This window comes from Bos mutus, chromosome 25 (genome assembly GCF_027580195.1).
Source record: "Bos mutus isolate GX-2022 chromosome 25, NWIPB_WYAK_1.1, whole genome shotgun sequence".
NCBI lineage: Eukaryota > Metazoa > Chordata > Mammalia > Artiodactyla > Bovidae > Bos > Bos mutus.
Window position 1 is genome coordinate 19,293,184 of NC_091641.1, and position 26,591 is coordinate 19,319,774.

At 45.2% G+C, this 26,591-nt stretch overlaps 1 protein-coding gene and 1 non-coding gene across 2 annotated transcripts in view; one reads left to right on the plus strand and one right to left on the minus strand.

Annotated features, from left to right (window-relative positions):
• LCMT1 (leucine carboxyl methyltransferase 1) overlaps window positions 1-26,591 on the minus strand; it is a 75,068-nt gene that overhangs the window by 41,637 nt on the left and 6,840 nt on the right. Inside the window, exons 2-3 of the mRNA XM_005889364.3 lie at window positions 5,388-5,479; window positions 2,877-2,998 (exon numbers count right to left, since the gene is read on the minus strand). Of these exons, the coding sequence (XP_005889426.1) occupies window positions 2,877-2,998; window positions 5,388-5,479 (214 nt within the window). The remainder of the gene's footprint in view (window positions 1-2,876; window positions 2,999-5,387; window positions 5,480-26,591) is intronic.
• TRNAG-CCC (transfer RNA glycine (anticodon CCC)) lies at window positions 17,321-17,392 on the plus strand. Its single transcript has one exon. It is a non-coding gene; the product is annotated as a tRNA-Gly (tRNA).

Sequence of the window (26,591 nt, forward strand, 5' to 3'; positions counted from 1 at the left end):
CCTGGCAGGCGATAGTCCCTGGTGTTGCAAAGAGCTGGACACGACTGAGGGACTAAGCACAGCATAGCTGATTCACTGTGTACAGCAGAAACTAACACAACATTGTAAAGCAATTATACTCCAATTAAAAAATAATTTAAAAAAAGAACTGAGGACCCTTACAGGGTTTCACTTACCCTTTATTTTTGCCTCATGACAAGATCAACTTTCCCTGTTCTTGCCTGCTGCCTGAAAGATGGGCATCTGTGACTGTTCAATCGTGAGCCCCTGAGATTATACAGTATTGAGCTCACATGGTTGTGGCTCCAGAAAGCCTGTGACTTGCAGCTGAGCCTCTGCTGGGGCAGCTGGGGGCGCCATCCCAGGTGGAAAGAGCCCGAGATACCACAATCAATGGACAAGATCTCCCTGCTCTTTTATGGAGGCACATACAGCTCTAAAACAGGGATTAGCAAACTTTCTGGCAAGAAAGTAAGCAGTTTAGCCTTGGCAGACCTGAAGATCTCTGTCGTAACTACTCAGCCCTGCTCCAAGTACCAGAGCAGCCATAGGTAAGAGGTAAATAAATGTGCATGGCTGTATTCCAATAAAACTTTATTCACAAAAACAGGTGGCAGGCTGGATTTGGCCTGTGAAACCTTTGCTCTAAGGGAGCAAATAAGATAATATTTGTCTTAAAAAGAAGAACTTAAGATTTTTTTAAAAAAATTCTTCAGATCAATATAATTATCAAATAATTACACTGATTTCCAAATTTCCACATAGGACTTTGATGCCCTGAGCTAGTCCCCTTTCTCGCCTCTTTTTCTTTTAATAATTTTACTTATTTTTGGCTGTGCTGGGTCTTCACTGTTGTGCGGCTTTTCTCTGGTTTCAGCGTGCCGTGTCTACTCTCTGGTTGCTGTGTCTTCTCTTGTTGCGTAGGACAGGCTTCTGGGCAGGCAGGCTTCCGTAGTTGCGGTACATGGGCTCAGTGGCTGGGGCTCCTGGGCTCTAGAGCACAGGCTCAATAGTTGGGGTCCATGGGCTTAGCTGCTCGGTGGCACGGGGGATCCTCCCGAACCATGGATTGAACCCGTGTCTCGTGCATTTATTTGGCAGGCAGATTCTTATTCACTGAGCCACTGGGGAAGCTCCTTGTCTTTGTTTCTTGCAAGGGGTGCATATGCCTCCGTGTACCTTGCTCAGAAATTAAAATCTCAGATTTATTAATGATTAACCCACCTACCAGATGGGGGTAAAAGAAAAAAAAAAATGGCCAAGTCCAAAGGGTATCAGGTCAAAGGAGGGATCTCTCCAGCAGCCCGTATTAATGCCAGCGGTACACACTCTTTTACACTGCCTTCTGTTCCAGTCGCTTCCACCACACCAGGGTCACAGTGTTATAGGGGCACAACTAACACAAAGAAAAGACCCCTCACGCGACCACAGGGCTGCGTGCAGAGGAAAGAGGAAGGAATCGGGAGTTCGACGAGCTGCAGGCCAATGTTGGTGCACATCCCAGTGCCACTAGCTGTCCAATTTGGGGGAACAACTTCCAAAACCTGGTATTCCCCATCTGTGTGAGCTCCTCCAACAGAGCTCTCATGTTAATTCCTGAGGTCATGTATGTGTAACCACACTTCATAGGGACTTCCCTGGTGGCTTAGTGGTGAAGAATCTGCCAGCCAATGCGGGAGACACAGGTTCAATCCCTGATCTGGGAAGATCCCACGTGCCACAGAGCGGGAGCTATTGAGCCTGTGCTCTAGAGCCCGGGAGCCGCAACTACTGACCCACATGCCACAACTCCTGAGTCTGTGCCCTAGAACCCATGCTCTGTAACGAGAAGCCCCCACAATGAGAGGCCCAGGCCCTGCATCCCGACAGGAGTCCCCACTTGCCACAACTAGAGAAAAGCCTGCACAGCAACGAAGACCCAGCACAGCCATAAATAAATAGATTAAAAAAAAAAAGCAGTCATAAATATCAGTTATCTTATCCAGAAGGAAGAATGCAGCGGCAAATGATTAACACCAGGGCCATGTTGAGGCCACTGATTTTTGAGTAAGAGGAAGGTTGAGAGTTCTTATGACCAAAGACCTTCTTATCAGGTGATGGGGACAAAACAGATAATGCAGGTTGAGTTATGTTATACCCTCTGATTTATCTTGCTCTCTGTCTGCAAGAAATCTGGAGAATGCACATACCCATTACTGCCACCAGATAGAAGAACCAAGAAAAACCTGTACAAACCTACCAAAAAAAAAAGAAGAAAGGAAAATGCCATCAGTGAGATATTTGTAGGGAAAAGGTTTGGTGATAAAATCCAGTCTAGGAATCAAAGACCACAACTTCAGCCCTGGGTTTGCCACTAACCAGACCCAAGTTTCCTTTACCTGTGAGTGAGTGTAATCACACCTGCCCTTGAACAACCCCAAACAGAACAGGTGAGGAATCAAATTAGAGAATGACTTCAAAAAGGCTTTGGATCATGTTATCTTTACCCAGTCTTGCAAATCTCCCAGTGTTACTACCAAAGACACTGTTATTCTAACAATAAAATCTTCAGTTCTCATCAAAATTACAAACACATATGTTCTTTTGTCTCAGCAGTTCTACTGATAGAATTCTTTCTCTGATACATTTCCACACATGCAGAGGAAAATGTACCCAAGGAATTGTATTATAACCCTGTTTGTGGCAGCAAAATGTGAGCAACAACCCACATATCTTCACTAGGGCCCTGGTGGGATAAAGTACAGAGCTGATGGAAGTTGTGAGGGATGGGAGACAGGCTCCCACCCCATTTTAATCTCTTTTTTCAAGTTTTTGAACCAGGTGAACATCTTCAGTAAACTAAATTAAAACAACTGAAGAGAAGGGGGGAAATTTACCTTTAACATCCAGAAGGTGGTATCCATCCCGGCCCCAAGATTTAGAATTTGACAATTACATTCTGTCTTCCGTAGAAATGCCTTTGTAAGCTGACTGACGCCATGGACTCGAGCAAAATATCCTAAGTGACAGACAGAGAAGCAAGCTATCACGTGGTGACGACAGGAATAATCCATGCAAAGCCCACAGTGCTAGGGAGAGCAGAACAACACTGTGCCCTTCTTCAGGTCAGGAGAAATAATGATATCCAAATTCTTCTTTTAAGGAAAAAAAAAAGCTGATCAGACCAAAATAAGTATAAACTACTTAATGGTAGTTTAAGAAAAATAAAATGCCCTGTCCTGTTACTTAGGAAAGACGAGTATCTTTTATCAAGACACTTTTAAAAGTGTCTTGATAAAAGTGTCTTTTATCAAGATCCAAATGTCCTCTTGGAAAGGTGCTTTTTCACGGCTCCAGGGGAAGTTAATGAGTACTCTGCTAAAACTTGTCTGCAATGCAAGAGAAGCAGGAGATGCTGGTTTGATCCCTGGGCTAGGAAGATCCCCTGGAGGAAGGCATGGCAACCCACCCCCAGTATTCTTGCCCAGAGAATCCCATGGACAAAGCCTGGTAAGCTACAGTCCATAGGGTCCCAAAGAGTTGGACACGATTCAGGGACTGAGCACACATGGAAAATAACATTTTTAGGTCAGGGAATTGGGCAGATGAATGTCAAAGCAAGGAGAGCCATGATTCTTATCTTGTTCCTTTCACCTCCATCCTGTGTGGGTTACAGCCTCTGTGTTTACAAAATGGCATCACCAAGGTGAGGGTGGCGAAGCGGGGAAGCAGAGATACCAGCAAGTGGTGGCCTAATTAATGGACTTGTTAAGCTCTAGGGTGAGGAGCTGGAACAGAGGAGATGGGAAACCCAGAAGGGAGACAGGAAGATAGCGGCTATCTGTTCTAATGGCCTGATATTCAAGGTGCAAATGCTTTAAGAGCAAAATTTGAGAGTAGTATTCAGAAACTTTGTCATTTGACAGACAAATTTTAGTGAATGTGCTGATAAATATTTTGAGGGATTCCCTAACAGTCCAGTGGTTAGGACTCTGTGTTTCCACTGCCAGGGACCAGAGTTCGATCCCTGGGCAGGGAACTAAGAACCCACAAAGCTGTTTGGTTCGGCCAAATAACTAATCAATTGATAACCCCTACATGACTTATAAACAAACAAATACTTTGGGCTTGTGTTTACATTTTATTTTTCTAGTAAATCACCTTTTTTTTTTTTGGCTGCACCGTGAACCATGCAAGATCTTAGTTCCCCAATCAGAGCTCGAATCCATGTTCCCTGCAGTGGAAGAAGCATGGAGTCTTAACCGCTGGACTGCTAGGGAAATGCCTCTAGTAAATCATCTTTATTGTATTCTGCAGAACATTATCCGCAATGGATTCAATTTGAGGAAACAATGTCCTCACCTCAGATCTTTGGGGAGTGCTCTCCTCCTGGGCTGGAGGTCCCCAGTCTAGACATGTGGACCCGGGAGGGGAAGAAGGAAGGAGGCTGCCACACGGCCCAGGGCTACGAAGAAGAGCGGCTGCCTGCCTCCAGAACATTCCCTGGGAAATCCATCTGGACAGCGGCAGAGGCGGGCTTCAGGAAGGCCTCTTGGCCAGGCCTCGCCCAGGCTAACTGCTGCCCAATTCTACCCTCAGTTCAACGTTAACTACCAAGTCCTGCTCTTTAGGAACCACTATTTACACATTTCTTTGCAGTTCTTACAGAGCCCACCTACAGGACCCATGTTTAGGGCCAAGATTCCCCTACCTACAAGAATCATGGTCAGTGGTCAATTTTTCAATCTGGCTGCAACTAAGTCACATTCCTGTCTCAAATCCTTTGACTTCCTTGCTGGAAATTACTTGCGGAACCTAACAGTGTTACTAACAAAAGAGGGCAACAACAACAAAAATAACCCCCTATATGAACAGACAGCTCTCAGTAAAAGACATGTAAGTGGCTTTTAAACACAGAATAATGAGTTTCAACCACACCTTAAAATAAGAGGAATGTAAAACACCATTTTTCATGTACCAGAAGGCAATGGCACCCCACTCCAGAACTCTTGGCTGGAAAATCCCATGGACGGAGGAGCCTGGAAGGCTGCAGTCCATGGGGTAGCTGAGGGTCGGACACAACTGAGCGACTTCACTTTCAATTTTCACTTTCCTGCTTTGGAGAAGGAAATGGCAACCCACTCCAGTGTTCTTGCCTGGAGAATCCCAGGGACAGGGGAGCCTGGTGGGCTGCCGTCTATGGGGTCATACAGAGTCAGACACGACTGAAGTGACTTAGCAGCAGCAGGGGAATAAAGATTAAAAGTTTCATAACACACTGTGCTGGTGTGGAAGTTGGGAAACGAGCACTCTGGTGGAGATAGTACACCCCAGAACTCTCTTTTTAAGAATGAATTCCTAGAACCCCAGGGATTCATGAGATGTAGGGAAGGGAGCTGGGCACTTGCCTCGGTTAATTTCAGGTGCCTTCCTCTCTTTAGAGAGTCTCACCAAATGCTGGATGTAAGGGTCCTGCCAGTAGCCAATGCTCACTGCAAACCTGAAAGAGATGAAAAAGGAAACAGGTGATTAGAGAGAAGGGTCAGGCCAGGTTCCATGGGCAAGTTCCCAGGAACCAGGTCAAGGATCCAAAGATTCATCTCTGGCCAAATAATGCAACTGGAGGTTATCATAATAAGCGAAAGTCAGAACAAGAAAGATAAACAGCACGTGATATCACTAACAAGTGGAATCTAAACTATGACACAAATGAACCTATCTATGAAACAGAAACGTTTGCTGACAAAGGTCCGTCTAGTCAAGGCCATGGTTTTTCCAGTAGTCATGTTTGGATATGAGCTGAACTATAGAGAAAGCTGAGCACCAAAGAACTGATGCTTTTGAACTGTGGTATTGGAGAAGACTCCTAAGAGTCCCTTGGACTGCAAGGAGTTCCAACCAGTCAATCCTAAAGGAAATCAGTCCTGAATACTCATTGGAAGGACTGATGCTGAAGCTGAAACTCCAATACGTTGACTACTTGATGCAAAGAACTGACTCAATGGAAAAGACCCTGATGCTGGGGAAGACTGAAGGCAGAAGGAGAAGGGGACGACAGAGGATGAGATGGTTGGATGGCATCACCGACTTGATGGACATGAGTTTGAGCAAGCTCCGGGAGTTGGTGATGGACAGGGAGGCCTGGTGTGCTGCAGTCCATAGGGTCGCAAAGAGTCGGACAGACTGAGCGACTGAACTGAACTGAACTGACTGAAACAGCAACTAAGCTCACCTCATATCTCATACAGCTCTTTGAACATTTATTCACACAGCAAACTCCCTGGCCGGAGCTAGTCAGGTAACTCTGTCCAAACAAGAGTTTTGTGTCCAGGGGAAGGGAGACCCAAAAATAAATAGCAAATATCACTAGTAACTACCAAAGTATTTCTCCTGACTCTGTCAGTCCTTTCATGTCCCTTAAGGAGGCTGTAGTGGAGAAACCAGGAACAAATAAAGCAGCTACAACTTGGAAAGTGCCAGGGTAGCCTAAAGGTTCTCAACCCTAGTCTACACTACAAGCAATGATAGACGCTGTGTTCCAAGCCTGGGAGCTAAAGCCCTGATTACCATTGGAAATCTCCTGGCAAACATAAGTGGAACCAGCCTCAGGATAAATGAGAAGTCAGGGAAGGAATCTGGATCTCTAGGGCCATACCACACCCCCCAGGGGCCCAGAGCCTTCTCTACCACACAAGGAAAATTTAGTGAGATAATAAATGTCTTTACCACTTACATCAAATTGAGTCAGGCTTCTGTTACTTACAACCTTAAGCATCCTAAGTGATATCCTGCATGATACATCCACTCCACATTGCCTGGTAAGTAAGCTGACACTTAGAGCGTGTGTGTGTGTGTGTGTGTGTGTGTGGTGTCACCCAATTAAGTTCTAAGCTCCCAGATGCACAAATTACATCTTTTCTTTTCTTCATACCTACCAACAAGGTTTATGGGCTCAGTCGCTCAGTCATGTCCAGTTCTTTGTGACCCCATTGACTGTAGCCCCACCAGGCTCCTCTGTCCATGGGATTTCCCAGGCAAGAATACTGGAGTGGGTTGCCATTTCCTACTCCAGGGGATCATCCCAACACAGGGATCAAACCCATGTCTCCTGAGTCTCCTGCACTGGCAGGTACATTCTTTACCACTGCGCCACCTGGGAAGCCCCTACCAACAAGGCTTACTGCTGCCTTAATGGCAACAGCTGCTGAAGTCTGGACAAACATGCCCCCCAGTCTCCTGCACCCATGTCTGCACATCCAAAGGCATTCTCAAGGAAGCACATATGAGAAACACCCAAAATACTAAGGAACACAATTTGCTAAAAGCCCAGACTGTCCAAGGAGAACAGCATACCGAGTTTTACAAAGCAAAGTTGCTCAGTTGTCTAAAACAGTGATTCTCAGGAATTCCCTGGAGGTCCAGTGCTTAGGTGGAGAAGGCAATGGCACCGCACTCCAGTGCTCTTGCCTGGAAAATCCCATGAACGGAGGAGCCTGGTAGGCTGCAATCCATGGGGTTGTGAAGAGTCGGACACGACTGAGAGACTTCACTTTCGATTTTCACTTTCATGCATTGGAGCAGGAAATGGCAACACACTCCAGTGTTCTTGCCTGGAGAATCCCAGGGACGGGGGAGCCTGGTGGGCTGCTGACTATGGGGTCGCACAGAGTCGGACACGACTGAAGCGACTTAGCAGCAGTAGCCAGTATTGAGGACTTCACTGCTCAAGGCGAGGATTCAATTCCTGATTGGGGAACTAAGGCACGAATCTCAGCCAATAAAAGTAGTGCTTTTTGAACAATGAGTTGTGACCCATTCATATCACAAAATCAATGTAATAGTTTGCAAATCTCCATTTAAAAAATGAAGTAGAACACAGTAAAGCAGAAAATAGCAGCATCATACTATCTTGGAGAAGTCAGGGCTGTTTTTGTGAAACTTTTGTTTCAATGTGTGTTGGGTATATAAGCCCTCTGAAAAAAGTGTTCTTGAGAACTCCCTGGCGGTCCAGCGGTAGACTTGCAACTCTGAGCTTCCACTGCAACAGACATAGGTTCAATCCCTGGTTGGGGAACTAAGATACCACAAGCAAACAATTACCAAAAAGAAAAAGAAAAAAGAAACACTGATTTAGGAATCATTTCTCGCCATCTAGTGGTAAAAGTCATATGTGCAGTTGCAGCAAGATGGGTAGATGATGTAGATGTGATGAGAATACAGGTCAAACTGTTCCTGCCCCACATCCAGGGCAAGAATCCTGTTGACAATACAGAACCACTGTTGACTACTCCCCACAGAGAAGGCACTCGCCCCACCACCAAGAAGCTCAAACTGCTGAAAAGCCGATCAATTTGCCTCCCTCTAAGTGTTCCCTGCTGGAGTCATTAGTGGCCTCTTGGATAACAAGGAGCAGTTTCTATTCCTTCCAACTCTGCATTATCAGTCGATTTAATACTATTGATTCAGTCCAGCAATGTTTATTGAGAGTCTAGCAGTATTTGTTGTCTGCTAAGTGCCGGGCATTGGATTACAGTGGTGAACAAAACAGAGAAGCGACAGAGAGAGATCACGACAAACGAGGGAAGTAATTATATGGTGAATGGAGGAGCTATAGTAGAGGTTAAAGGGAAAGCCTCTCTTACAGGGCATGGCTGAGCTGAGTCCTAGAGAATTAGGGAAGGGCAGCTGTGCAAAAGGCATTCAAGACAGGAGGAACTGCAGGGAGAAACGCTCGGGGGTGGGGGTGGATGTGGAATGTGGAAGCAGGAAATAGGGAGGGCTGGAGGAGAGTAAGAAAACAGGAGAAACTGGAGAGGAGGTTGGAGAGAGCAGACTCAGGTCATACAGGGCCTGGCAGGAGCCTGGGATGGATCCCCACAGCACATGGGGCGTGGTCAGTGATGTCTGGCAGTACAAAAAGGTGGGGCGAGGCATGGACACAAGCCAAGGACCTCCCCCCAATCACTTGGGGAGACACATGGACATAACCCAAGGACCCCTGATCACTAGTTCCCATGACTCCTGCTTCCTAAGGTTACCATCACATGTCTCTCCCCAGTCCTCAAATCCAGATGACTGCCAGTGGTTACCATGCCTCGGAGTTAAAAAGGATCTCACAGCTTAGCCTGGGAGAGCAGCCAAGATAAAAAGACTAACACACTGCTGGCAAGAGGAAAGAAGAGGGCGCTGCTGGGCGCTGCTCCTGGGAAGTCCGAAGGGAGGTGAGCACCGTGATTCAGGATCTACAGGCCGCCAAGGCAGCTGAGCAGGTAACAGTCACCTACACAATCAGTACCAACCAGTCATCTATAACAGGAACTAGGGGACTTTCCCTGATGGTCCAGCGGTTAGACTCCACACCCCCAATGCAGCGGAACTAAGATCCCACAGGCTGCATAGGGCGGCTGGAAAAAAAAAAAAACAAAACCAAAAGAACTGGGCACGGCAAGAGGTTCATAAAACGTAGACTATATTTCGTCATATCTAAGACACCATCAATTTCAAGATTGAAAAAATAAATTAAAAAAACACTACCAGCGAATGTTTCTTTTTTAATTGCTTAGAATTTTACTTTTGTAATTATTGAAAAAGCTCCTTTATTGGGCCAGAGTGTCATCATCTCCCTCTGTCTTGTACAGACAGAAAAAAGTGTGAGGTAAGCTGGCTAAGCCCTCACTTTCAGGATGTCTGTGCCTTTCCACACAATACTGACCTCTGTGTCACCAAGGGCATTGGTGAGGATGTACTTCTTTCCTTTAATATTTGTTGATTTATTTATTTTGCCTGTGCTGGGTCTTCACTGCTGCTCTCGGCTTGCCTCTGGCTGCAGAAAGCACATGCCACTCTCTAGTTGTGCAGGAGCTTCTCACTGCAGTGGCTTCTCCTGTTGCAGAGCCTGGGCTCCAGGCGTGCGAGCTTCAGTAGTTGTGGCTCCCGGATTCTAGAACACAGGCTCAATAGTCGTGCACACGGGCTTAGTTGCTCCATGGCATGTGGGATCTTCCTGGATCAGGGATTGAACCCATGTCCCCTGCATTGGCAGGCAGAGTCTCAACCACTGAGCTACCAGGGAAGCCCCTAAGGGTGCATTTCTTAAGAGATCTCCAACATTCTCTCTGAGATTTTCTTCCAAGCAGCTGACCCTCAACCTGGAAGTTTGGCTACTGGCTCTTTCTTGATCTCATCAGAAGATATTAAGGAATGATTTTCAACAGCAAATAGGATTTGTGTCTTTCTTCAAATGGCCTTAAAAGGTAGGTGGACTAAAGCACCGGGGGCTGTGGTCACAGCTTTCCAACCAGGCCATGCCATCAGGAATAACCCTGTGTCTGCTTGCACAGGTAAGGACACCTCTGATGTCACTTGACAGTGACCAAAAGTAATGTTGAGAGTTAAGACACATCTGATTTCAGAAAAGTTAAAATCCAAGACCATGTGCATTACAGAATGGCTCAGATAGTACTGTCACATACACATGCATAACTGAAATCACCTAGCTGTACTGCCTGAAAATAATGTAAATCAACTATACTTCGATTTTAAAAAATAGTACAGAAGCAACCTAAGTGTCCATCACAGAGAAGATAAAGATGTGCTACATATAAACAATGGAATATTACTCAGCCATAAAAAGGAATGAAATTGGGTCATTTGTACCTATGTGGATGGACCTAGAGACTGTCACACAGAATGAAGCAGGTCAGAAAGAGAAAAACAAATATTGTGTATTAATGTATATATGTAAGGAAATGGCAACCCACTCCAGTGTTCTTGCCTGGAGAATCCCAGGGATGGCGAAGCCTGGTGGGCTGCCATCTATGGGGTCACACAGAGTCGGACACGACTGAAGTGACTTGGCAGCAGGCAGTGGAATCTAGAAAAACGGTAGAGATGATCCTATTTGCAAAGCAGAAACAGAGACACAGACACAGAGAGCAAATGTATGGATACCAAGCAGGGGAAGGGAAGATGGTGGGAGGAACTGGGAGACTGGGACTGACATACACACACTGTTGATACTATGTATAAAATAACTAATGAGAACCTACAGTATACCACAGGGAACTCTACTTAATGCTCTGTGGTGACCTGAGTGGGAAGGAAATCCAGAAGGGAGGCGATATATGTATATGTAAGGCTGATTCATCTTGCTGTTACAGTAGAAACTAACACCACAATGTAAAGCAACTATATTCCAATGAAAAGTAACTTAAAAATAAGTAAAAAATAAAGTTAAAAAAAAAAATAGTACTGAACTGTGACGAACCACTTTGACTATAAGGGACTCACCAGATGTCAACATTTAGCAATGAAATAACTAACGAGAGGAATATCTGCCATTTTTAAATGATGCTATTCTGTTTCTTTTTAAATTAATTTTTCCCACCAAAAAATTAATATTGTCTTCACAACAAGAGCAACAGTAAGTTTGGCCATGATGCAACTGGTACCTTGTGCTGCAGCCACTGAAGCCCGAGTGCCCTAGAACCCACGCTCCACAAGAGAAGCCACTGCAGTGAGAAGGCTGCACACCACAACTGGAGAGAGCCCGAGAGCAGCGACAAAGACCCAGTGCAGCCAAAACTGAATTAATACAAAAAGAGCGACAGTAACTTTGGACTTCATAAACAAACATAAAAGCCAATTATTTCACGAGAAAAATAATGTGTAACAAGTCACAAAGTGCTAATATCCTTACAACATACAGGACTCATTAGTAAGGGAAAAAACGAGTATCACTGAAGAATGGGTAAAGGACAAAAATGAACCATTCACAAAAGAAGCAACTGGCCAGTGAACCAACAAAAAGCTCAGCCTTACTGATGATCACAAAAAAAACCAAAATGAAGATGAAAGCAAAACCAGAGAGCAGTAGTGCTCCTAACAAATCTGCAAAAAACTCTTTTTCAGTAGAACCTGGCTTTGGAGAGGGATGAGAAGAAAGGGCACCACTGTCCAAACTTGCTTCAAGGCCCTGTGGTAACAGGTACAAAAAGCCAGAGTCACGTGTGAACACAATGGCCGACAGTCCCACTTACCGGGATTTTATCCTCAGGAAATAATTAGGAATGAACACAAAGGTTTTTTTTATAAGACCACTGAACCTGGACTTACAGTATCAGGTCGACAAGATAGGCTACAAGATTACATGGCCAGGACCTCCCTACGTTTGTTAGAATGAATGCATAAGACATATAAAGTAGATAGTGAAATGTTAACAGCAGGGATCTCCCTGGTGCTGAGCACCTAGGCCTGCTGTCATGTCCATGATTGCACTCATTTCCCAAACTCAGAAAACATCCCTTCCATCTGAATATCGTGATTTCAAGTTTCAAACTCAGAATTGAAGAGTCAAAAATCTCAGATTTGGAAAGACCTGAAAGAGTCACTCAATCTTCATTCAATCCACTACTGCTTTCAAAATGTTCATGACACTCACGTACCACCTAGTCAAAGTTATATGTCTTTTTCAAAAATTTATTTTACTGAAGTGTAGCTGATTTACAATGTTATGTTAATTTCTCCTGTACAGCAAAGTGACTCAGCTATACATATATCTATTAATATATTCGTTTTCATACTCTTCTCCATTATGCTTTATCACCGGATACTGAATACAGTTCCCTGGGCTATACAGTAGGACCTTATTGCTTATCCATCCTATATATAATAGTTTGTACCTGCTAACCTCAAACTCTCAATCCTTCCCTCCCCCACACCCTCTCCCCAAAGTAATATGTCTTTAAATAAACTCAATTTTCTTAGTACTCAGCTCTGAGGTGCTACCTAATATTTCCTTCTAACACACACTGTAACAAATACGTAACTATTAACATTTAAAACATCTATCTCTGTTCCCGCCTGAAACCGTCTCATATTCCTCCCATGGGAAACAATGATCTGGCCCAACCACCTATTCATTAAAGAAACATTTATTGATTCCATGCTATTTGCATGAGTGTCAACTGCAATACTGGAAAATTCATGGAAAGTTGTGAAACGTCCTCCAACAGGGATTTCTTCATCAGAGGATTCAGGGAATGGGAAGGGACCCTCCCTGCTGTCTCAGACTAGCAGGAACAAGGCAGCGGCTGGTTTGTTTCACTTCTACAGACTCACCATGTGCTTACTGCATGCCAGGCGTTATTCACATGCCTGACAAACAGAAACAAACAGCACCCTCAAAACAACCCTAAGTAGTTTGTTCAAGCTGTGGAACCTTCACGGAAATTAACTTGACTACTTTCAGATCAGATGAGATCAGTCGCTCAGTCGTGTTCGACTCTTTGCGACCCCATGAATCTCAGCACGCCAGGCCTCCCTGTCCATCACCAACTCCCGGAGTTCACTCAGACTCATGTCCATCGAGTCAGTGATGCCATCCAGCCATCTCATCCTCTGTCGTCCCCTTCTCCTCCTGCCCCCAATCCCTCCCAGCATCAGTCTTTTCCAATGAGTCAACTCTTCGCATGAGGTGGCCAAAGTACTGGAGTTTCAGCTTTAGCATCATTCCGTCCAAAGAAATCCCAGGGCTGATCTCCTTCAGAATGGACTGGTTGGATCTCCTTGCAGTCCAAGGGACTCTCAAGAGTCTTCGCCAACACCACAGCTCAAAAGCAGCAATTCTTCGGTTCTCAGCCTTCTTCACAGTCCAACTCTCACATCCATACATGACCACAGGAAAAACCATAGCCTTGACTAGACGAACCTTTGTTGGCAAAGTAATGTCTCTGCTTTTAAATATGCTATCTAGGTTGGTCATAACTTTCCTTCCAAGGAGTAAGCATCTTTTAATTCCATGGCTGCAATCACCATCAGCAGTGATTTTGGAGCCCAGAAAAATAAAATCTGACACTGTTTCCACTGTTTCCCCATCTATTTCCCATGAAGTGATGGGACCGGATGCCATGACCTTCATTTTCTGAATGTTGAGCTTTAAGTCAACTTTTTCACTCTCCACTTTCACTTTCATCAAGAGGCTTTTGAGTTCCTCTTCACTTTCTGCCATAAGGGTGGTGTCATCTGCATATCTGAGGTTATTGATATTTCTCCCTGCAATCTTGATTCCAGCTTGTGTTTCTTCTAGTCCAGCGTTTCTCATGATGTACTCTGCATATAAGTTAAATAAACAGGTTGACAATATACAGCCTTGACGTACTCCTTTTCCTATTTGGAACCAGTCTGTTGTTCCATGTCCAGTTCTAACTCTTGCTTCCTGACCTGCATACAAATTTCTCAAGAGGCAGATCAGGTGGTCTGGTATTCCCATCTCTTTCAGAATTTTCCACAGTTTATTGTGATCCACACAGTCAAAGGCTTTGGCATAGTCAATAAAGCAGAAATAGATGCTTTTCTGGAACTCTCTTGCTTTTTCCATGATCCAGCGGATGCTGGCAGTTTGATCTCTGGTTCCTCTGCCTTTTCTAAAACCAGTTTGAACATCAGAATTCACGGTTCACATATTGCTGAAGCCTGGCTTGGAGAATTTTGAGCATTACTTTACTAGCGTGTGAGATGAGTGCAATTGTGTGGTAGTTTGAGCATTCTTTGGCATTGCCTTTCTTTGGGATTGGAATGAAAACTGACCTTTTCCAGTCCTGTGGCCACTGCTGAGTTTTCCAAATTTGCTGGCATATTGAGTGCAGCACTTTCACAGCATCATCTTTCAGGATTTGGAATAGCTCAACTGGAATTCCATCACCTCCACTAGCTTTGTTCATAGTGATGCTTTCTAAGGCCCACTTGACTTCACATTCCATGATGTCTGGCTCTAGGTCAGTGATCACACCATCGTGATTATCTGGGTCATAAAGATCTTTTTTGTACAGTTCTTCTGTGTATTCTTGCCATCTCTTCTTAATATCTTCTGCTTTTGTTAGGTCCATACCATTTCTGTCCTTTATCGAGCCCATCTTTGCATGAAATGTTCCTTTGGTATTTCTGATTTTCTTGAAGAGATCTCTAGTCTTTCCCATTCTGTTGTTTTCCTCTATTTCTTTGCATTGATCGCTGAAGAAGGCTTTCTTATCTCTTCTTGCTATTCTTTGGAACTCTGCATTTAGATGTTTTTATCTTTCCTTTTCTCCTTTGCTTTTCGCTTCTCTTCTTTTCACAGCTATTTGTAAAGCCTCCCCAGACAGCCATTTTACTTTTTTGCATTTCTTTTCCACAGGGATGGTCTTGATCCCTATCTCCTGTACGATGTCACGAACCTCATTCCATAGTTCATCAGGCACTCTGTCTATCAGATCTAGGCCCTTAAATCTGTTTCTCACTTCCACTGTATAATCATAAGGGATTTGATTTAGGTCATACCTGAATGGTCTAGTGGTTTTTCCTACTTTCTTCAGTTTAAGTCTGAATTTGGCAATAAGGAGTTCATGGTTTGAGCCACAGTCAGTTCCTGGTCTTGTTTTTGCTGACTGTATAGAGCTTCTCCATCTTTGGCTGCAAAGAATATAATCAATCTGATTTCGGTGTTGACCATCTGGTGATGTCCATGTATAGAGTCTTCTCTTGTGTTGTTGGAAGAGGGTGTTTGTTATGACCAGTGCATTTTCTCGGCAAAACTCTATTAGTCTTTGCCCTGCTTCATTCCGTATTCCAAGGCCAAATTTGCCTGTTACTCCAGGTGTTTCTTGACTTCCTACTTTTGCATTCCAGTCCCCTATAATGAAAAGGACATCTTTTTTGGGTGTTAGTTCTAAAAGGTCTTGTAGGTCTTCATAGAGCCATTCAACTTCAGCTTCTTCAGCGTTGCTGGTTGGGGCATAGACTTGGATTACTGTGATATTGAATGGTTTGCCTTGGAAATGAACAGAGATCATTCTGTTGTCTTTGAGATTGCATCCAAGTACTGCATTTCGGACTCTCTTGTTGACCATGATGGCCACTCCATTTCTTGTTGACCATGATGGCCACTGCAGGGATTCCTGCCTGCAGTAGTAGATATAATGGTCATCTGAGTTAAATTCACCCATTCCAGTCCATTTCAGTTTGCTGATTCCTAGAATGTCGACATTCACTCTTGCCATCTCTTGTTTGACCACTTTCAATTTGCCTTGATTCATGGACCTGACATTCCAGGTTCCTATGCAATATTGCTCTTTACAGCATCGGACCTTGCTTCTATCACCAGTCACATCCACAGCTGGGTATTCTTTTGCTTTGGCTCCATCCCTTCATTCTTTGTGGAGTTATTTCTCCACTGATCTCCAGTAGCATATTGGGCACCTAACTGACCTGGGGAGTTTCTCTTTCAGTATCCTATCATTTTGCCTTTTCATACTGTTCATGGGGTTCTCAAGGCAAGAATACTGAAGTGGTTTGCCATTCCCTTCTCCAGTGGACCACATTCTGTCAGATCTCTCCACCATGACCCACCCGTCTTGGGTTGCCCCATGGGCATGGCTTAGTTTCATTGAGTTAGACAAGGCTGTGGTCCTAGTGTGATTAGATTGACTAGTTTTCTGTGAGTATGGTTTCAGTGTGTTTGCCCTCTGATGCCCTCTTGCAACACCTACCGTCTTACTTGGGTTTCTCTTACCTTGGGCGTGGGGTATCTCTTCACTGCTACTCCAGCAAAGCGCAGCCATTGCTCCTTACCTTGGACGAGGGGTATCTCCTCACCGCCACCCTTCCTGACCTTCAACGTGGGATAGCTCCTCTAGGCCCTCCTGCGCCCACGCAGCTTACAAACCTACTTACCCACGTGGATTCAGACCCCACCCCCAACGTTTCTGGGCTTCCCCAGTGGCTCACTGGTAAAGAATCTGCCTGCAAGGCAGGAAACACAGGAGTTGCAGGTTCAATCTTAGGGTCAGGAAGATCCCCTGGAGGAGGGCGTGGCAACTCACTCCAGTATTCTCCCCTGGAGAATCCCAAGGACAGAGGAGCCTGGAGGGCTACAGTCCATAGGGTTGCAAAGAGTTGGACACAACTGAAGTAACTGAGCATGCACGCCCACCCAATGTTTCAGGTGCTTAAATAGTACAAATTTGTCATGTGTGTGTGTGTTTGTGTATTGTTTAACTACTTATAGATGTATATGTATGTGAAAGCTGCTCAGGTGTGTTTGACTCTGCGACCCCATGGACTACACAGTCCATGGGATTCTCCAGGTGAGAATACTGGATTGGGTAGCCATTCCCTTCGGGAGATCTTCCCAACCCAGAAATCAAACCCAGGTCTCCCACATTGCAGATTCTTTACCAGCTGAGCCATGAGAGAAGCCCATAGATGCATATGTAGCTATGTAATTCCATATATATGCAATTGCAACAACAACAACAACAAAAATCAATGAGTATTCTCAGCATTAATTTCCAAGTTTGGGGGACTTTCCTGGTGGTCCAGTGGCTAGGACTCTGCACTCCCAATGCAGGGAGCCCAGGTTCAATCCCTGGTCAGAGAACTAGATCCCACATGCCTCAACTAAGAGTTCTCATGCCACAACTAAAAAAATAGATCCCTTGTGCCACAACTAAGACCCAGCACAGCCAAAAAATACATAATTTAAAATATTTCTTTAAAAATTTTTTCAAGTTTGGCATTTTTCTTTTTTTTTTTTTTTAAGCAGAGAAAGGTTTATTACAGGGCCAAGCAAGAACAGGTGGCTCGTGCTTAAAAAAACCTGAACTCTTCAGTTAGGGATTTTAACTGTACACTGCTTGTGGTCTTTAAGTGAAAGAGTTAGTTGCTCAGTTGTGTCTGACTCTGCAACCCCATGGACTGTAGCCCGACAAGCTCCTCTGTCCATGGACTGTAGGAGAACCCTGACAAGCCATTCCTCTGTCCATGGATCTTCCCATTACAGGGATCCAACCCAGGTCTCCTGCATTGAACACTGGAATGGGTCTTTAGATACTGCTCTAATTTTTAAATTCATTGTTGTTCTTTTGGAATGGGTAGCCATTCCCTTCTCCAGAGGATCTTCCCAATACAGGGATCCAACCCAGGTCTCCTGCATTGCAGGCAGATTTTTTACTGTCAGAGCCACCAGGGAAGCCCTGTGGTCTTTAAGATACTGCTCTAATTTTTAAATTCATTGTTGTTCTTTTACATCTTTTAGTTGCAGTTTTTGGTTTCTATTTCCTGTTGGTTTCATTCTTGGTTTATAAATGGAAGACAGGAAGTAAAGTCTTGAGGCTGATAGACTCTGTACCTAAACAGAGTCTGGATTCGCTTCCTTCTTGGGAACTCTGGAAAGCTTGCTGCTTTCCTGAGTAGATCGGCAGACCTTAAGGGATCAATTACCTGAAAAACTGGGTCTGAGTAACTAAGAAGACTCACAAGATAGTTTCCTCCCAAAGGAGACTACTGGCATGGCCTCTTGGCTTCATGTAACATCTAATTACTTTACAAGGAGTAATATGATCTACAATCTACTGTCTTGCTTGTAAGAAGTCATTGAATAGTGGGCAAAGTGTAAACGGAAAAGGAACCTACATTTACAGAGAGTGAAATAAGTAGGAGAATCAAGTCAGTCCCCTTGGTGTAATGTCCCATATCTAACTTTTTAACAACAATCAAAAAAAAAAAAACAGAAAATGTAATTAATATAACACAGAACATAGTAACAGGATGCCATGGACCTGAATAATGCTAAGTTTTTAACTAACTCCAAGTCAAAACCCTAGCCAGCTTTTTTTTTTTAAGAAACTAACAATTGATTCTACAATGGAAACACAAAGGATCTAAAATAGCCCAAACAAATCTTCAAAAGAAGAGTGAAGTTGGAGAACTAAAACTGCTTAATACTACTTAATTTTAAGACCCACTATAAAACTGAAGTAATCAAAACAGTGTGGTCTCAGCATAAAGGTGGAAAAATAGATCGATGAGACAGAAATAGACCTATACCAGTGCTGCCAGTTGGTTTTTTTACCCAGAGTGCCAAGGCAGCTCACTTTCCTACATGTTGGGCTTCCCTGGTGGCTCAGTCGGTAAAGAATCTACCTGCAATGCAGGAGACCAGGTTTCGATCCCCAAGTTGGGAAGGTCCCCTAGAAAAGGAAATGGCAACCCACTCCAGTATTCTTGCCTGGACAATGGACAGAGGAGCCTGGCAGGCTACAGTGCAGAGGGTTGCAAACAGTTGGTCACAATTTAGTGACAAAATGACCACACACACCACCACATTTTCCTATATGTGTATGTATATTTAAAACACATCCATCTAAAAAAGGATCTCTATCCAAAATATATAATGAACTCTAACAAGTCAAAATCAACATTACCATCATCAACAAAAATAGGAAAGGGCTTTAATAGGTAATTCACAAATGACGATGTAGGAACAGCCAATAAGTATACATCTGTCACCAAGGAAATGCCATTTAAGGCCATAATGAAATGCTATTGCATACCCACTGATGAATGTTAAACGAGGATATGGAGCAACCAGAGCTTTGACACATTGCTGGTGGGAAGTATAATCTGATAAACCACTTTGGAAATTAGTCTGCAGTTAAATGAATACTCACCCTATGACTAACCAATTCTACTCTTGGATCCAAGAGAAATTTAAGGTTTATGTAAGAATGTTCATTGCAGTCCATTCAGAATGACCGAAAACTAGACACAACTCTAATGTTCACCATCGGCTGAATGGATGAACAAATCATGGTGTATTCACACAGCACACAAAGGAGCAAGCCATTTTACACTGACAAAGATTCTCCTTGACCAAACTCTAGCCAGGATCCACTGAGCACTCCTGGACTAGACCTCGATCTTGGCCTACAATATAAAGACCTGAGCAAACAACAGAGTTTCTAACAGCTCAAGGCCACACCCCTAAGGATGTCTCCAATCCCCCTTAGGGTGTGGACCTGAGAAAACTCAAGAAGAATTTACTGTTTGTTCCAGGCAACACCTGAAGATAGAGCCTTGCTGTCTCCCAGTTAGCAAATCCAGATAGTTTCACATGGACTAATCCCTTTTTCACACTTTCTATAATTTTTCTCTGATTCTACTGACTCCTGGCTCGTTCCCCTGCTTCCTCCCTCATTCTCCCCTTAGATACCCTCTATACAAATCAGAGTTGAATTCAGTTCATGCTGGATTCTTTTCCCTGTTGCAATAGTTATTACTTATTAAAATATCTGACTTTACCACTTTAACTGGCATCCAGCTTTATCTTTGACAATGTGCACAACATGGATGAATCTCAAAGACCATCTTGAGTGAAAGAAGACACAAAAAGAATGCATTTTGTATGATTCCATTTATATGACATTCTAGAATTGGGAAACCCGTGAGAGCCCAAATCAGAAAAATGGTTGCTGGGTTACCAACCATCTCTAGTTGGTGAAGAGACCAACTAGAGATACAAGGGAACTTTCTGGAGTCTCAGACGTATTTTATATCTTGTTTCAGGTGGTGGTACACAGATATCTGCAACTGCCAACACTCGTCAAACTGAGTGTCTTACTCTGTATAAATTATCTCCCTCTCCTTGCCACCCTTCTAACAACATCTGAGGGAGCTTTCCTTGGTTCAGTTCAGTTCAGTTTAGTCGCTCAGTCGTGTCCGACTCTTTGCGACCCCATGAATCACAGCACGCCAGGCCTCCCTGTCGCTCAGTGGTAAAGAATCCGCCTGCCAATGCAGGAGATGCAGGTTTGAGCCCTGATCTGGAAAGATCCCACGTGCTGCAGAGCAACTAAGCCCGTGTGCCACAACTACTGAGCCTGTGCTCTGGGGCCCAGGCTCGGCAACAAGAGAATCCACCACTGTGAGAAGCCGTGCACCGCAACTAGAGAGTAGCCGCCACTCGCTGCAACTACGGAAAAGCCTGCATAGCAACAAACACCCAGCACAGCCAAAAGTAAATAAAATTATAAAAAACGGTCTTTAAAAAATATGACTATCTGAGGAAATTCTCGAGGGGAAAAAGATGAAGGATGTAGCACATCCTCCAAGTCCCTTCTGCGATACGCACTCGCCCCCTTGCCTAAGAGGACCCCAATGTGGTTTGAAGCAGCAATCTGCCCTATTGGGTGCACACTTTCCTGCACCCAGAAGCGGAGCCGTGTGTCCTAACCTTAGCTGATGAGAAGTACATGGAAGTCTACAGGGTAGGCCTTCCCAAAAAAGCTACTGCTTTCCTGATGAAAAGGGACAGTTTCAGACACAAAATGTGTCTCTTGCTAGCATTCCTTCATTTTCCTTCTTCCTAAACCACAGCTGCTCAAATGGACTTAGAAAATTCTGATAACCCTGCTATAAATCTACCCTTACCCTGTGAAGCAAGCTATGGAAGCTCTGAATCAATTCACAACTGTATAATTTTGTTACTCAGAAGTTTTCAGACATAAAAATGAAAAAAAAATTTTCAACTACAAGAATGACATATGCATTCAGTTCAGTTCAGTCGCTCAGTCGTGTCTGACTCTCTGCAACCCCATGAATCACAGCATGCCAGGCCTCCCTGTCCATCACCAACTCCCGGAGTTCACTCAAATTCATGTAAATCGAGTCGGTGATGCCATCCAGCCATCTCATCCTCTGTCGTCCCCTTCTCCTCCTGCCCCCAATCCCTCGCAGCATCAGGGTCTTTTCCAATGAGTCAACTCTTCGCATGAGGTGGCCAAAGTACTGGAGTTTCAGCTTTAGCATCATTCCTTCCAAAGAAATCCCAGGGCTGATCTCCTTCAGAATGGACTGGTTGGATCTCCTTGCAGTCCAAGGGACTCTCAAGAGTCTTTTCCAACACCACAGTTCGAAAGCATCAATTCTTCAGTGCTCAGCATTACTGCATTTGGTATATGATACAAAGGACATTTCAAATCAATGGGGAAAATACAGACCACTCAACAGATGGTGTAGGGACAACTGGCTAATAATTAGATACAAAATTAAGGTAAGGCTTTCCCTGGTGATCTAGTGGTTAATAATCTGCCTTGTAATTCAGGGGACACTGGCTTGATCCCTGGTCCGGGAAGATCCCACATGCTGCAGGGCAACTAAGTCCAGGTGCCAAAACTACTGAGCCCAAGTGCCTAGAGCCTACAAGCCACAACTGCTGAACCCACAGGCAGCAACTACTGAAGCCCTCATGCCCAGAGTCCATGCTCCGTGACAACAGAAGCCACTGTAATGAGACGCCTGTGCACGGCAGCTAGAGAGCAGTCCCCGCTCGCCCACAACCAGAGAAAGCCCATGCACAGCAAGGAAGACTCAGGGAAGCCAAATAAATAAGCTTTGAAAAAAATAAGTTAAAACTGCTATCTTATGATGTACAAAATAATAAAGATAGATGAATGATCTAACCATAAAGCCAAAGCCACAGAAGTGCTAAAAGAAAATGCTATAAGGATTGAGAATGGCCTTTCAAAGCTTTACCCAAAAACCACAAGACATAAAGTTACATTGTTAAGACTCTACAACCTGAAGAGTCACCATTTCTGTATTATGAAATGGACAGTACAAGCTACACTGAAAAAGACAAGCAACAGCTTGAAAGAGAACACTGCAACAAACAGCGAAGCATCAGATCACTATTGCAGATACAAAAGGTCCTTACAAATCAGTAATAAAAATACAAATAACCAAACAAAAACAAAACAACAACCCAGTAGGGCAGTGACATCGAGAGTGGATTCGCACTATAAATATCCATGAGTGTGAGCAGACAGACAATGCTCAGCCTCACTTGTGATTTTAGAAATGCAAATTAAAAATAGGAAAGCAGCCTGGCATTTGCCTTCAAAATATTTCAGGTCAGAAGCTGGGCCCTGCTCTCTGGGGTATAGCTGTAAAGATGCAGTCAGTAGGCTGGTCAGGCCAGGGCCCTCAGGAAAACACCGGCTTTCCTAAGAGGTGATCCTGTGACCTGCTTTCATGACCATGGTGGTCGGGGGGTTAGGGGGGTGGATTTTTGGATTCAGTTGAGAAATCAAATGAACTTCTACAATTTGCACAACAGACTTTCAGTCTTACAGCCCCTGGTCTGGTTTCTAACAGACTGCTGAAAACCAGCAGAGCACAACACCAGAATTCTAAGACCACATTAGGAAGTATCATCTTGAGCACTTGTATTCAGGTCTAATCATTTTCTAGGGAAGGAAATGGCAACTCACTCCAGTATTCTTGCTTGGGGTAATCCCGTGGACAGAGGAACCTCGTGGGCCACAGTCTATGGAGTCGAAGAGAGTCGGACCCGACTTAGTGGCTGAGCGTTAACCACTTTAACCATCCGACACATGCTTACTATATGTCTATACTGTGAAGGGCACTAAAGTAGACAGGTCCCTGCTTTGTTTTCATTCTGAGGAAAGACAAACACTAAACAACATGTCTGAACTACACCTGGGCCGATTCCCACCAAGGACACACAGTGTCCCAAGAACGTGGGACGGGCTCTATCTTGTCTGCAGGTACCTGAGAGGCCTCCTTGAAGAAGCCACATCTGACACAAGCCAAAAGCCTCCATGCCATCTATGACTCCTGTCCTACTGTATATCTGATTCGTCAATACACTCATGACTCCTCAGTCTTATCAGCTCAGCCTTCAGTGTATCCAGAATCATGGATTCCCAGCGTCTCTACCACTACAATCCTCATCCAAGCCCCCAGCATCTGACTTGAGCTATTCCGAGAGCACGTCTCCCTGCCTCCATGCTGCCTCCTACAGCCTGTTCTCAACACAGACGCTGAGAGGATCCTGTTCCACCCCAAGACGGTGGATGTCTTCCATTCCAAGGCCCCCAGCAGCTCCCATCTCGCTGACACTGGAAGCTGGGTCCTCACAAGAGCTCCTCTCCTCCTCTTTCACCCGGGTCTTTCTACTCCTGGACCAGCCGGGCCAGCTCCTGCCCCAAGGCCTTTGTACCCTCTGCCTGGGACACTGCTTCCCCAGCTGTCCATCCTAGGGCTCACTTCCTCCCCAGCACTGACCTGCTTCCCCCATTACATGCCCCACAAGAGTGCCGCCTGTGCCTGCTTCATTCACTTCTACATCGTCACTACCACAGGGCCTCCGTAAACCGAGCAGGGTCTCAATAAAGAACATCAGGTGGAGAAATTAGTCTGAAGGATGATGTGGAGCTGATCAGACAAGGGAGGGAGGGAGAAAGCATTTTGGGAGAGGTTGGCCTGCTCAAAGGCCCCAGGGGAGGCAGGCACAGGGCACGCTGGAGGAACTGAGAGGGAGGTAGAGAGAAGGGCAAGAGTTAGGGGAAGCAAAATTGGAGAAGCAGGGTGGAGCAGGCAGGGCTGGGTGGACCACGTGAGGAACTTCGCTATTTTTCTAACAGCGATAGCGGGTGCGCGCTCAGTCGTGTCCAACTCTTTGCAACCCCATGGGCTGAGGCCCCCAGGATCCTCTGTCCATGGAATTTTCCAGGCAAGAATACTGGAGTGGGTTGCCATTTCCTACTCTAGCAATAAAAAGCCATTAAACCAGGGAGTGACATGGGCTTGGGCATCTTTCCCAAACTTCTGGCTTTGGAGTGAGAACTGTATTTGGGGAGGGAAGCACCACTGGGGAGCTCAACTGGCAGATTAGTGCCCTGGTTCAAATCACAGATGACTGTGGACTGAGACAGCAGCTGTGGAGGTGGAGGAAACATATTCCAGAAATATTTTCCAGGTACATTCTAAGGTCTGAGTAATTGATCGCAGAGAGGGTAAGTGAAAGGGCAGTTCCATGATGACTCCAATCTTTTTCACTCGTGAGCCAAGTGGAAAGGGGCACCATCCACTGACTTGGGGGCAGGGGGCAGGGGAGGGATGGCTTGTCACAAAATTGAGGAAGATGATCTAGAGTGCGGTTTCGGAAATAATGTATTTGAGGTCATTCTGAAAGTGAAAGTTGCTTGGTTGTGTCTGCCCCCCCATGGACTGTAACTGGCCAAGCTCCTCTCTGCATGGAATTCTCCAGGCCAGAATACTGGAGTGGGTAGCCATTCCCTTCTCCAGGGGATCTTCCCAACCCAGGGATCGAACCCAGGTCTCCGGCACTGGAGGCAGATTCTTTACCAGATGAGCTACCGGAAGCCCGAGGTCATTCTGAGACCACCAAACAGAGATTTCCGGTTGGCAGGGATAGATCTGGAGCGTGATTTGATAAGGAAAGGTGAGGTGTGTCCTATCACCAAGTGTCACGTTTTACCTTGTGGCGGAAGGAGAATCAAAAAGGTTCAAGTAATAAAGTAACAGGGTAACATTTGTGATTCTAAAAAATCACCCCGGCCATGGCATAAACACTTGGGAAAGGGGAGGTGGCCAGACTAGAAGCGGGCAAGACAATAAGGACGTTCGGTGCCAGGTCAGGAGAGCAAGGGCTACGGCCAACAGGAAGAAAACGGAACAGACTTTCCATCCGTTGCCAGCCTGTCTCCCCCACAGCTGCTGGGGACTTTTCTTTAAATTTTTATTTAGCTTTGACTGGGCTAGGTCTTCAAGGCTGCTCGCAGGCTTTCTCGAGTTGCAGCAAGCCGGCTTCTCGTTGCAGTGGCTTTTCTTGTTGCAAAGCACGGGACCTAGAATGTGGACTCAGTAGTTGCAGCTCACAGGCCTAGCTGCCCACAGCACGGGGGATCCTCCTGAAGCAGGGATCGAACCCATGTCTCCTGCACTGGCAGGCATTCTTAACCACTGGACCACCAAGGAAGGCCCTGGGGATTTTTCTAAAACACAAACTCAGAGCATGTCAGTTCCCCCACTTTAAAACCCTCAGGACCTCTCCTGCTTTGTTCTCTGACAACCTCTCCAGAATTCTTTCTACCTAGACCCCACCAGCGGAGAAGGCAATGGCAACCACTCCAGTACTCTTGCCTGGAAAATCCCGTGGACGGAGGAGCCTGGTAGGCTGCAGTCCATGGGGTCACTACAGTCCAACACGACTGAGCGACTTCACTTTCACTTTTCACTTTCAGGCATTGGAGAAGGAGATGGCAACCCACTCCAGTGTTCTTGCCTGGAGAATCCCAGGGACCGGGGAGCCTGGTGGGCTGCTGTCTCTGGGGTTGCACAGAGTTGGACACGACTGATGTGACTTAGCAGTAGCAGACCCCACCAGAGGTCAAGTTCCCCTAACACTTCAATCTCAAGAGCTTCGATCTCTATGCTCTTCGACGTCTCTTATTTTCTTCTGCCTGGCCAACACCTATCTTTCTAAGACTCAACTCCTCCCTGATGAAAATAAAGAAAAGTGGTACTAACCCCCAGGAGAGGGCCTGGCGCCACGAGCCAGGCTTCACTGCTGTTAGATGCTTGCCTGGTGCTCACAGAGGCCACGCTGTCCTCCGGTTGGACAGAAACAATCTCACAGGACGACCTGCACAAGGTCACACTAAAACAGTGACGAAGTGAGACAAAACCAGGACTCCTTCATCATTTTGTCCAAACAAAACCAAGGCCCGCTGCAGGGTCCCAAGTACTCCTCTCCCCCAGCTGATGCTGAGTGACTGTAGCTTCTTTATTAACTACAGCTTGTCTGACTCTAGTCACGCCTTCTTTTTTTTTTTATAAATTTTGCAATTTATTTTAATTCTTTTTTGGGGGGGAGTTTATTTATTTCAGGCTGTGCTAGGTCTTCATTGCTTTGCACAGGCTTTCTCTAGTTGCACTGAGCAGGGGCTACTCTCTGATGCCGTGCTCGGGCT